The following is a 12,593-nucleotide window of genomic DNA, read 5'->3' on the forward strand; positions in this document are numbered from 1 at the left end:
GTGGTGACTGGTCTGAGAGGTGTTTGTGAATTTAAATCGACCAATAATTTAAAATGCAGTAAGCTTTCTGCTCCTGTGTAAAATCGATATTCTGCTCTTAGCATGTGAAGGACTTGGACCGTGTGTTAATGGAATGTACACATATGGTTTAAATGGTAAATGGTTCCCCATTGTAGTGAATAACCTGTGAAAAGTTAGTCAATTCATTTCAGGTTAAAACCACCAGGCAGTGAGATGCAGTAAATCATGTTTTCCTGAAACTGTTTACAGAACTGCTCTTTAGTGAAACACTAAACTTTCAGTGCATAATAATGAGGTAGTCACCACTTCTTTGCACCTTTTCACTGCATTAAAATAACATTTCTGTCTTCTACTTCAACATTTTGGGCCAATGGGTAAGTATGTTTTCAGTTTAACCTGTCTTCTCGTATTAAATTCCACTTAATTTCAGTCCTTTGCCGTCAGAGGTGGTTTGTTTCCAATTAAATTTTGAGGAGTGCCTATGTGTGAATTATGTTATGTGGGGTGGCCACTGTACATCAGCTGTAACACACGGAGATTGTTGGAGCTCTGGCAGATATATTTGTAACTTTGATCACCACAGGTTTCTTCGGGTATTAGATAAAAGGACGTTCCAGGCACTCACCACCCTCTTGCCCCACACATCTTTAAACTTTGCCTCTCTCATCCTACAGCCATGTCGTCTAGGATTTGATATTTTCATCCAGGGAAATAGGTTCCGACTGTCCACACCAGGGGTTGAATGCGGCCCGTAACCCAAAATCATCCGGCCCGAAGGTGGATTTTTTCCCCCGTAATCATCTGGCCCTCCGTGCGCCGAGCTCTGGCTGTACTGCATCCTGCGCAAAACCGCCCGGCACGCCCGCGCTCCTTCTGTCAACACGTTTAAGAAAAAACTGATCGCCCCGACGGAGTACTGAAACGCCGTCGGCTAAAGGAGTCAAGATTGTCCCGTCTACGGAGGGTTCGAGCCCCCGGACCGCGGAAGAGCAAACAAGAGATTGAACTTTTATTCGCCTTCCATCACAGTGAGGATTGTGGAGGAATCACTGTGGTGGATGTTTATGTTAAAATGTGTTTTGTGTGTTCTGTTGCTTTTTATTTGTATGACTGACTTGGCAAATGAAATTCCTTGTATGTTGCAAAACATATTTGGCTAATAAAGTATTATTGTGATTGTGATTCAAGCCATGCCTTCCAATATTTGATATTTCATAATTTGATATTTAGTAGTCGACGAGGCTGGGGGAGGTGCATATGAACATGGTCCACTTGGAAAAGCTGCTGGGTCCCTGGTTGCAGGTGAGGGAGGAGGTATAGGAACGAGTGTCACATTTCCTGCGAAAGATTGCAAGGGAAAGTACCTGGAGGGCAAAGATCTAGTATCTCCGCTCCAGTATCTTTGCTGGGGAGTGGATAAGGGACGGAGGGAACCTGCAAGACTCACAGCGGCTGCAGGTGCAGCATCCACAGACTGGCCATGGGGAAAGTGCTGCTCGCCTTTCTCGCGGTTCTCCTCGCCATTTTCGCTCGCACTTTGCTTGACGTGTGGTAAGTAAAGCGGATTTTTCTCTCAAGCCCCGAAAGGTAGTCACAGGAGCGGGGTTGTTGCGGGCTCCGCGGTCCGCAGTCCAGCGTGGCTGCCGGCTGAGCTGAGCTGAGCTGAACTGAGCTGACGGCCACAGCTCCTCGTGGGAAACAACGTGGAAAACATCGTTTCAGTCAAATCATTTTGTTTGTTTTTTTGCTAAATGGTTCTCACTAGTATTTGCAATCTGACACTTCGCATTAACAGCCTTTTTTCTTCGTTATATTCCTCTACCTTTTTCATTATTCATGGCACTGATTTGTTTGTCCTCTTGTGTGATTATTCCTAAACTGCACCCGATCTTCCTTTTCTGTTATACATTTTCCTTTCAAGTTTTGATTCCAAGTCATCTGGGTCAGATCAACTCTCATCCCTTGGAAATTGACCTTCCTTCAATTTTTAAACTTTTACTTTTGATTGCTTCTCTTTTTTCTATGGTTAACCTAAATCTGACCACTATCGCCAAATTGTGCCCCTCGAATGAACCCCTGCTTATAACAAGTTTCTAAACAGGTTATATTACTTCTGTTGTTTCACAGCAATAAATTAGGCGTGTTCAAAGATCTGGCAGAAATTGAACCTGGTAATTGCCATCTAATCAAAGGAATTGGTACGTAGTGTTCCATTATTTGCTCGTCTTAGTTTCAACATGTTCATGTTCATGCATCTGATGCATTATACCAGAATTATTATGCTTGATATGATGGATTTTACATGAATGTGCAAATTTAACGAAAGTTAGTGAATTTAAATTCAGAAGAAAGCAACTCTTCCCAGACAGCATTCGCACGCCTGCGGAAACAATAATTTGGGGTAAATGTAAATGGGCGCAGATCCTTGAAGGATAGTGAGTAGATCAAGAAAACTGCTTTGAGATACAAGAGATTGCAGATGCTGGAATCTTGAGTAAAAAACAAACTGCTGGAGGAACTCAGTTGGTCAAGCAGCATCTGATAGATAGATAGATATGCCATTTATTGTCACTATACATGTACAGTGAAACTAAAAGCTGCTCGTACTCAGTGCATACATACAATTTAGCACAAAAAAAAACAAGAAACAGAAAAAACAAAAAACAGAAGGGAGATGGGGGGGGGGGGGGGGAATAGGTGCACAAATTCTGCGGCGCTACATACATATATACATATATACAGATGGAAGTCCGTGTTGGGCGGTGTAGTCAGTGCATGTGTGAATTTGAATTTATAGTAGATATAATTCTCGGAAAGCAACTATTCCTGAGTCTGTTTGTCCTGGATTTGATGCACCTATAGCGCCTTCCAGAGGGCAGCAGGTCGAACAGTCCAAACGCAGGATGGGAGCTGTCTTTGATGATCTTCTTTGCCCTGCTAAGGCAGCGGGAGGTGTAGATGTCTATCAGGGAGGGGAGAGGGCAGCCAATGATCCTCTGCGCTGTCCTGGTTACCCTCTGAAGCCTCTCCCTGTCTGCCATGGTGCAGCTGCCATACCATGCTGTAATGCAGTATGTCAGCAGGCTCTCGCTGGACGAGCGGTAGAAGGTCAGCAGCAGGTTAGAGTCCAGGTTGTGCTTCCTGAGGACCCTCAGGAAGTGCAGCCGCTGCTGAGCCTTCTTGATGACCGCTGTCGTGTTGTCCGTCCAGGAGATGTCAGCAGCGATATGGACGCCGAGAAACCGGAAGGTGTTGACCCTCTCCACACACTCGCCGTTGATGTGTAGGGGGGCTAAGTCGGTGCTGTGCCTCCTGAAGTCGACAATGAGCTCTTTTGTTTTCCTGGTGTTCAGAACCAGATTGTTTTCTGAGCACCAGGTTGTCAACTTCAGGACTTCCTCTCTGTAGGCTGCCTCGTCTCCCTTCGAAATAAGTCCGACCACAGTAGTGTCGTCAGCAAATTTGACGATGCGGTTGTTGTTGTGGGCCGGACTACAGTCGTAGGTGTAGAGACAGTATAAGAGGGGGCTTAGCACACAGCCCTGTGGGGAACCGGTACTCAACCTGCGAATGGAGGAGAGGTGGGGGCCGAGTCTCACAGTCTGGGGCCGGTTGGTGAGGAAATCCTTTATCCAGGCACATGTGACAGTGGGGAGGCCGGGAGTGACCAGTTTACCAATGAGAATGTCCGGAATGATTGTATTAAAGGCTGAACTAAAATCCACAAAGAGCATCCGGACGTAGCTCTGCCCCTGCTCCAGATGGCTCAGCACAGAGTGGAGAGCTACGGTGATGGCGTCTTCTGTGGATCTGTTTTGGCGATAGGCGAATTGGTGGGGGTCGAGGTCTGGTGGTAGATAGACCTTGATGTGCTGGAGGACCAACCTCTCGAAGCACTTCGTGATTACCGGAGTGAGGGCCACAGGACGGTAGTCATTAAGGCTGGTGATGGTAGACTTCTTCGGCACAGGGACGATTGTGGCTGATTTTAGGCAGGACGGAATAACTGCCTGGGCCAGGGAGAGGTTGAAAATTCTGGTGAAGATGGCAGTAAGCTGGTGGGCGCACGCTTTGAGCACCTTACCAGGGACTCCATCTGGGCCGGTAGCCTTCTTGGGGTTCACTGCCAGGAGCACCCGTCTGACATCGTGTTCCCTGACAGTGAGTGGAGTAGTACAGGAGCTAGGTGAGGGTGGAAACAGGGCTGTAGCAGGTGAGTGCTGCTGTTGTGATGTTTCAAAGCGGGAGAAGAAGCAATTTAGCTTTTCTGCCAGCGGCGCACTCAGGTCTTCTGACTTTGTGGCACAGCCTCTGTAGTTGGTAATGTCTTGTATGCCCCGCCATACCTCCCGTGTATTATTGCTGGACAAGTGGGACTCTATGCTCCTCTTATGGTCCGCCTTGGCTTTTTTAATACCACTTTTCAGATCGGCTCGAGCAGCCCTGTACAGAGCTCTGTCACCTGACCTGAAGGCAGCATCGCAGGCTCTGAGGAGTGTGCGGACCTGGCTGGACATCCAGGGTTTGGGCAAATTAAATGTAGAGGGAATGGAAAATTAAATGTTCACACAGAGAGTGGTGAATCTCTGGAACTCTCTGCCACAGAGGGTAGTTGAGGCCAGTTTCATTGGCTATATTTAAGAGGGAGTTAGATGTGGCCCTTGTGGCTAAAGGGATCAGGGGGTATGGAGAGAAGGCAGGTACGGGATACTGAGTTGGATGATCAGCCATGATCATATTGAATGGCGGTGCAGGCTCGAAGGGCCGAATGGCCTACTCCTGCACCTAATTTCTATGTTTCTATGTCTATGTTTCTATATTTGGGGTCAGGGCCCTTTGTGAGACTCATTTGGATCTGATCATTATTCTGAAGAACGGCCCCAACCTAAAATATCATTTATCCATTCTTTTCACAGATTCTGCCTGACCCACTGAGTTACTCCTGATTTCTATTTTCCCAAGAAAAACTGCTTCCATTAAAAAAAAAGTATTGAAATGTAAAGGCGTCAAAAGCAGGTTCAGTTTAGAGAAGAGTCTAAGACTATGATGTGAAACAGAGGATTGTGAGATATGAGGATGCAAGGGACGTGGATGTCCTTGAACGCCAGTCATTAAAAGCAAACGTTCATTATATATCAGGCAGTATTGAGACAGGAGCAATGATTTTTTTACTTCATTTATAAGGGTCAAGGTGAGATCACACACGTGTTGTGCTTCAGCAAGCAAGATTCCTATCTGGGACACATGACAATAAAACTCTCTTGACCCGTGACAAAATATATACTTTCTGTAGAGGGGACACGATTAAGGTCTGCAGTTAAATGAGAAGATTAATGTTTGCCAACTATAGCAAAAACCAGGCAGCTTCAGAACAATCAGATATAGTCCTGTTCTCGACCCTAAACATCACCCATTCCTCTCCAGAGGTTCTGCCTGTCCCACTGAGTTACACCAACATTTTGTGTCTACCCTCAACAGACATACTCTTCCTTTGTGTTCTGGACCCCTAGTGGAATGTCTGCTTGGTGGCCTAAGTTATTATTAATCTTCCCTGAAACAGCCCAATATTTATCATGATGTAATCCAGAATGGTGGCATTCAGTGTTTCTGACAATACTAACCAACTCAAATACCTGAGACAGTTGCGTTCAATCTAAAAGGAGATGGTTAAAATCTGTAGACTATTTAAATTATGGATGTTAATAGACAGGTGAAAAACTAGTCAAGGTAGAAATGTTAGCTTTCAGCGACTGGTGTATAAGGTCATCTAGATCCATTTGTACATCAATATATCCCAACCTATTGTCTAGTCAAGTCAAGTTTATTGTCATACAGTATGCACAAACATGGTGATGTACAGGTACAATGAACATCTTGCTATTGTGATTTGTAGACCAGTTTACCTTTCTGTTTTTCATATCAAAGTGGATAATTTCACGTTTGTCTGTGTTATATTGCATATGCCATTTATTTGCCCATTTGCTCAACATATCAAAATCATCTTTTAGTCTCTTTGCATTCTACAGGTCACTCACAATCCTGCTCTGTTTCATGTCTTAGACTCTAAGAGTCTTAGACTCTACTTTTCCTAAAACCTCTGTTTTCTAAAACCTTGGATTTCAACCTGATTTAAAAAAAAAGCAAACCTTTTGATCTTCGAAGATACGCACATATCTACATTTATATTTGCCCCAGATCTCTCTTCCAGTATCTGTATAGATGTTTTCTGAGAGCAGATCTTTCCTGACAAGCTCAAATACACTAACAGCTGCTAAATTTGTATACTTGTAAAATCCATCACAACAAACCAATTAATCTTAGTTCATCATACGTCTGAGTTTTGAGTCTCTAGCTGTAAATTTAGAAATTGTGCCATGTACATTAAAGTACAAATCATTGAACTCAAACACCACAGTTGTACGAATTCTGAAATGCATACACAAATCCTGGAAATATTCCTGTGAGGATTTTTTCACAATGAATATTGACTTTATTTCCGAATCATTAATATACTAAAATTAATTGTCCTAGTGCCAACTCCTGGGATACTCCAAAGTGTATTTCTATCCAGTGTGAAAAAAAACTTTCCACTGATACTCACAATATAATTTCTGACTTGACTGGGTGCTTCTGGCCCTTGCATTCCATGGGCGTTGATTTTCATGACAAGCTTGGTATGAGGCATTTTTCACAAGTATTCTTGTCCAGAAACACCATTATATTGATTATTGCCATCACATCAAAAGAGTTCAAAAATTACAGATCTGAGGTATTTGATGAAAAATATTCTATTTATGCCAAGATGTTTGTTGAATTATTTAAGTTATGTGTACCTTTATTATATCTGCATTGTGCATATTCTCTAAACTAATGTGTTCTGGTTTCTCCTTCATTGCCAAATAGAAACTGAGATTTAATGTCTTCTTGTTCCAGAATATGGGTCTGAGGATATTAGCATTCTTCCCGGAGGGTTGGCGCTCATCAGTTCTGTGAGTTAGCAGTTGATATCTAACTAACAATTGATTTGTATTAGAAAATACTGTAATTGGAAGTGATTTGAAAACACAAGATGTTCAGTTTTTCTTCAAGTTTTGTTTTAGGATGTTCAGGTAGGTTGTTTAGAATGTTATTTTAGCATGTTCAGGTAGGATGTTCACAGTGTAACTATTTTCGCTATATTCTGAACGCTTGTTTATTTTCCCTTTTGCACTACTCATGTATTGTATGATTTGCCTGGGCATTGCACACAACACCATTTTTCTCTGTACTTTGGTACAGTGACAATAATAATAAACCAAAGAAAACCAAACCAAACTTTTCATGAGCCATTTGCACATATGATTTGGAAATTCAATTGGCTTGGTTTTCCTTAGTTCACTTCCTTTAAAAGAGAATTTGGATTCAAGGAATAAGAGTAATGCTACAGGCACGTGTCTGCCAATGTACTCTATGAATGCTGATCCATATTGTTTCTCAATACTTACCTTTTAATGTTTGTTCTCAGCTATAAAATTTGGTTGAAAGCACATGTTCAGATTGATCTTTGGGAATCAATTCATATTACAATGAATCACAAACATAAATAATGAATATAACTCTTTGTTCATTTTCAGTAGCTATTAGAACTCTGAAGTTCAAAACTTGTTCACTGTGAGAGATCAGTAGGGCACCTGGGACCAAGGCCTGTCCACACAAGTTGACAGATGGCCAAGGCACTTGCCCCACAACCAAAGTAAATCACTGAACTATTGTCAAATGAATGTTCATAGCTTTGGCTTTGTAATTCAAAAGGATCCTTAAATTCATAATTCAAGAAAAGTATTATAAGCTTGCAAACTGTTGGTAAAATTTTATAAACTAATATACATCTTCTGAAATTTCTCTTTTGGTTTTGCTTTTTAAAACAACTAGTCAGTAGATTATTTTTAATAAAATGGAATGTTATCAGGACTTGGAGATTAAAAAAACTGGCGTTAATTTTGTTGTATAATTTACTTTGAATAATTTCCTTTTATTCCGCTTCTCTTTCCCTATTAATTCCTCTTGTAGACGTCTTCTGATCCTACAGGTTCACTCCTTTCTGGTGTCTAAATGAACAGTTGAAAACAATGGGTATGCAATCCCAAGCCAAGCCCAACCTGGCATAAGATCTAGCGAAAGAGATAAAAAGAGCTACAGATGTTGGAATCTTGATCGAAAAACAGCCTGCTGGGGGACTCGGCAGGCCATGCAGCATTTGTGGTGCAAAGTGGACAGACAACGTTTTGGGTCAGAACCCTCCTTCAGTCTGAAGAAGGCTGAATTCCACCAGCAATTTGTTTTTTGCTGACATAAGACCCACTAAGGAGCTTTCCCTCTGTAAATTCCAGGGAAATCGCAGAATTTAATATTTTCATGCTTTGACCTCTTAATAGAGTTGGATATTTCTATTCCACAATGCAAAATTGACCAAATGTTTTAAGAATAATTCAAAATATCGTTAGTTTTCAGGGAAGTATATGATATAATTTATCTCCATAGATGCTGTCTCACCCGCTGAGTTTCTCCAGGATGTTTTGTCTACTTGTGATTTAATCACACTGCTCAGTTCCAGTACATAGCGTACAATACTTTTATCTATTAGAGACAGCCTGAAGGCTCGTGCAAAATACCTGCTCTGCAGGAATGTGCAAAGATTAATAGTTAGATTAAACGAGTACTTACCAGTACGAAGTTTGATCTGTATTTTATGAGGAGTTACGATGAGGGATTACGTGAAGAACCCTGCCCAGTGCGCAGGTGCGGCATACTTCGAAGTAGCGGTGTGGAATCACAGATAGACACAATATTGAAGTAAACATCAGTGAGACATCAGTTTATTAGTTTGATCTATATAATGAGGGCGGGGAGCGGAGGGCACGTAATCCCTCATCGTAACTCCTCATAAAATACAGATCAAACTTCGTACTGGTAAGTACTCGTTTAATCTTACTATTTTACTTCGGAGTCACGTGAGTGACTACGTGAAGATTTCAAAGGTCTGTGATTTCAAACCGTGTAACAGTTTTATTTCACTCACTGCCGAAGTTCTTGAGGGAGGAAGTGTTATCGTAATGAACCAATGGATCTGCTTTCTCAAGAAACAGAAAGGTATTTGTTAACAATAACACCATAAATAGCTCCCCCGAGCTTAAATTTACATGGTAAATGGTAGGGAATTGAAGAATGTAGGTGAACAGAGGGATCTGGGAATAACTGTGCACAGTTCCCTGAAAGTGGAATCTCATGTAGATAGGGTGGTAAAGAAAGCTTTTGGTGTGCTGGCCTTTATAAATCAGAGCATTGAGTATAGAAGTTGGGATGTAATGTTAAAATTGTACAAGGCATTGGTGAGGCCAATTCTGGAGTATGGTGTACAGTTTTGGTCGCCTAATTATAGGAAGGATGTCAACAAAATAGAGTACAGAGGAGATTTACTAGAATGTTGCCTGGGTTTCAGCAACTAAGTTACAGAGAAAGGTTGAACAAGTTAGGGCTTTATTCTTTGGAGCGCAGAAGGTTAAGGGGGGACTTGATAGAGGTTTTTAAAATGATGAGGGAGATAGACAGAGTTGACGTGGAAAAGCTTTTCCCACTGAGAGTAGGGAAGATTCAAACAAGGGGACATGACATGAGAATTAAGGGACTGAAGTTTAGGGGTAACATGAGGGGGAACTTCTTTACTCAGAGAGTGGTAGCTGTGTGGAATGAGCTTCCAGTGAAGGTGGTGGAAGCAGGTTCGTTTTTATCATTTAAAAATAAATTGGATAGTTATATGGATGGGAAGGGAATGGAGGGTTATGGTCTGAGCGCAGGTATATGGGACTAGGGGAGATTATGTGTTCGGCACGGACTAGAAGGGTCGAGATGGCCTGTTTCCATGCTGTAATTGTTATATGGTTATATGGTTATATGGTTAAATTAAATATTTGCAGTTTGTAATATTCTGTCTGCAATTAAATCAGGCTTATCAACGGTTTACAATAAAAATGTTCTGAACGTCGTTTCCCTTGACCATCCTGCCGTATTGAGAATGTGGTCAACCGGGATGTCCATTCGTTCAGCCGCTGATATCAATGCTGCCCTAGTGGAATGGGGTTTAAATGTATTATTATCTATTCCGGCAGCTTTCAGTACCTGTTTGAGCCACCTTGAAGTGGTTTGGCTCGTACCCCATCTTGGGGTTTCTTGTGGTTGACCCATAGGCTTTTCCTCTCCCTCTAAGATTGTGGGTTGTGTCTATATATTGTTGTAGATGGGTCACCACACTCAACCTGGACTCTGGTGGGTAGGCCCGGAATACCACCAGTGAATTGGGCGTTCCTGGTCGCTTAGGTTTTTACCAGACCTAGAATAATGAACGTAATGCGGTCTGGGGTGATCACCATGTTATCCAGTCTAGTTTTATGGAGTGACTGGACTCTGTGAGCGGATACGAGAGCCATAAGCATGAGCGCTTTTAACATAGATTGTGCAAGACTGAGGGATCTAGCTGGTGCCATTCTCTGAGATATGTCAATATCACACTGATATCCCATACATGGGTATAGCTGGGTTTTGGGGCTTGTTATTATAAATGCCCTTCATAAGTTTTATCTTCAGTGGATGGGATACCATGCTCTGCTGTCCTGCTGTTTTTAAATAAGCAGACAGGGCGCTTTGTGCTGTATTTACGGCACTGTAACTCACCTTTTCATCATGGTGTAGATGGTCCAGGAACTCCAATATGTCAGTGGTTGAGTAGTTTTGTATGTTGTCCCTGCGTCGTAGCAGTATTTTTCCCATGTTTACTCTTGGTGACTGTTCGCAGGGATGCCGACATGGTGGTAATGGTTCATTTTTATGGCATGGGTGGCTTATGCCTGATACTGGGTGAGTAAACAACCGTGGTCCACTAGGGAAATCCATAGGTGACTCGACCACCATGTCGTGATGAACTGGGAACCATGGCTATGTAGGCCGGTCGGGCACCTTCAATATCCCAGTGGCAGATTCCATCTGTATTGCGAAGTGCCTGACTGATGAGGCAGAAGGGAGGGAAGCAAAGCAGAATTCCCCCTATCCAGCGTGTAGGCATCTACCGCTGCTGCCTCTGATCTGGTTCCTAAGTCACACACATAGGTTACTGGTGATTCTGTCTTGTTGCAACCAAATTGATATCTGGCATTCAAATTGCTTAATACCTATAGCAGATATTTTGGGTTTGACATCCATTCAATGTTATCATGAATTTTTCCCCCGTGACGTGGTGTCTCCCACTGTGTTCTAGCTTACCTAGGAGATAGGCAGCCGATAGTTAAAAATGTCTTTGACACACCATTGCCAGATCTGTTTGACCAATTTGTTGCACGGTAATGATTTTATGCTCCCCATATGGTTAATATAAGCCACCACCATAGTATTATCAATCCGTAACCGTATATGCACGTGCTGCATTTGAAATGCATATGCTTTTAACCCAATAGGCGACCACCAATTCCAAATAGTTGATGCCCAGTGTGTGTAGTAACGATGATTCTGAATTGGTCCATCTGTTACCTGTGCTGGATATGGAGTTAGTTGCTCCCCAGCCTAAAGCACTGGCATCGGTTTTTAATAACCAAGTTAGGATTGGTGATAATAATAGGGCTGAAACTGTGCCAAACATTGTCTGCCCACCACTGTAATTCTGATATAGCTTCAGTGGGTACATTCATGATTTGATGATAGTGACCCGAGCACCTTGGCAAAGTAACAGTTATATGGATAGAATTGATATTAAAGCCCAGATAATCCATGGTAGTTAACGGCTTCAATTTTGGTTTATCTGGGTGTAGGATGAACCTCAGTGTTTTAAGGAGCTGTTTCGTAGTTAGAAACTGCTGCCACAGCTAATTCCTTTGTTTTTCCTAATATGAGGATATCATCCAATATATGCCATGATTATGCTTTTGTTTTCTTAATATTTTCATGGCTATTTTTAGTATTTTTGTAATTAGTTTAGGGCTGAGGTTAGACCATTGGGAATGCTCTATACTCCAATAGTTGCCCCATCCAGATAAATTTTAGGTATCTACAATGATCCTTGTGTATGGGTATAAGATAGTATGCATCTTCCATATCAATGCTTGCCATAAAGTATCCTTTGGAGATCAGATGTCTGGCAGTGACAAAACGTCTCCATCTTAAAGTGTATATACTCAACAGATTTATTTAGTGATATTAGGTCAATGATGATGCTACATTCACCATCTTTTGTAGTTTTGGTGAATATATTCGATACAAATTCCAATGGTTCATGTTTGGTTTTTTCCCATGATCCCTTTTGTAGTGAGCCTTTCTAGTTCAGCTTGACCTTCTCGCTTCCCTTTCTTAGAGGGAAAATAGCCCTATGGGCGCATTGCTGAACTGGCGGTGATATGCCCAATTTGAATTCAAGTTTTTATCCACTAATACTGTTGAGTATATATTTGTTATTTGTGACAGCACCCCATGCTTCTTTCAACAAGTGTAAATGCCCCCCCCCCCCCCCCCCCCCCCCCCCCCCCCGCAGTTAGTAGAGCACCCTTATTTTG

The 12,593-nt window shown here is 42.2% G+C and overlaps 1 protein-coding gene across 2 annotated transcripts in view; it reads left to right on the forward strand.

Annotated features, from left to right (window-relative positions):
* The first annotated feature begins 373 nt into the window (after positions 1-373).
* LOC129713460 (serum paraoxonase/arylesterase 2-like) overlaps positions 374-12,593 on the forward strand; it is a 35,829-nt gene continuing 23,609 nt past the window's right edge. The window contains exons 1-3 of one of the 2 annotated variants that reach the window (XM_055662510.1): positions 1,351-1,572; positions 2,149-2,219; positions 6,955-7,010. In XM_055662510.1, coding sequence (XP_055518485.1) covers positions 1,502-1,572; positions 2,149-2,219; positions 6,955-7,010 — 198 coding nt within the window. In that variant the 5' untranslated portion in view covers positions 1,351-1,501. Of the gene's footprint in view, positions 396-1,350; positions 1,573-2,148; positions 2,220-6,954; positions 7,011-12,593 lie in introns of those variants that run through there. The other variant, XM_055662518.1, reaches the window with a different exon arrangement.

The sequence above is a fragment of the Leucoraja erinacea genome, chromosome 2 (assembly GCF_028641065.1).
Source record: "Leucoraja erinacea ecotype New England chromosome 2, Leri_hhj_1, whole genome shotgun sequence".
NCBI classification, from domain to species: domain Eukaryota; kingdom Metazoa; phylum Chordata; class Chondrichthyes; order Rajiformes; family Rajidae; genus Leucoraja; species Leucoraja erinaceus.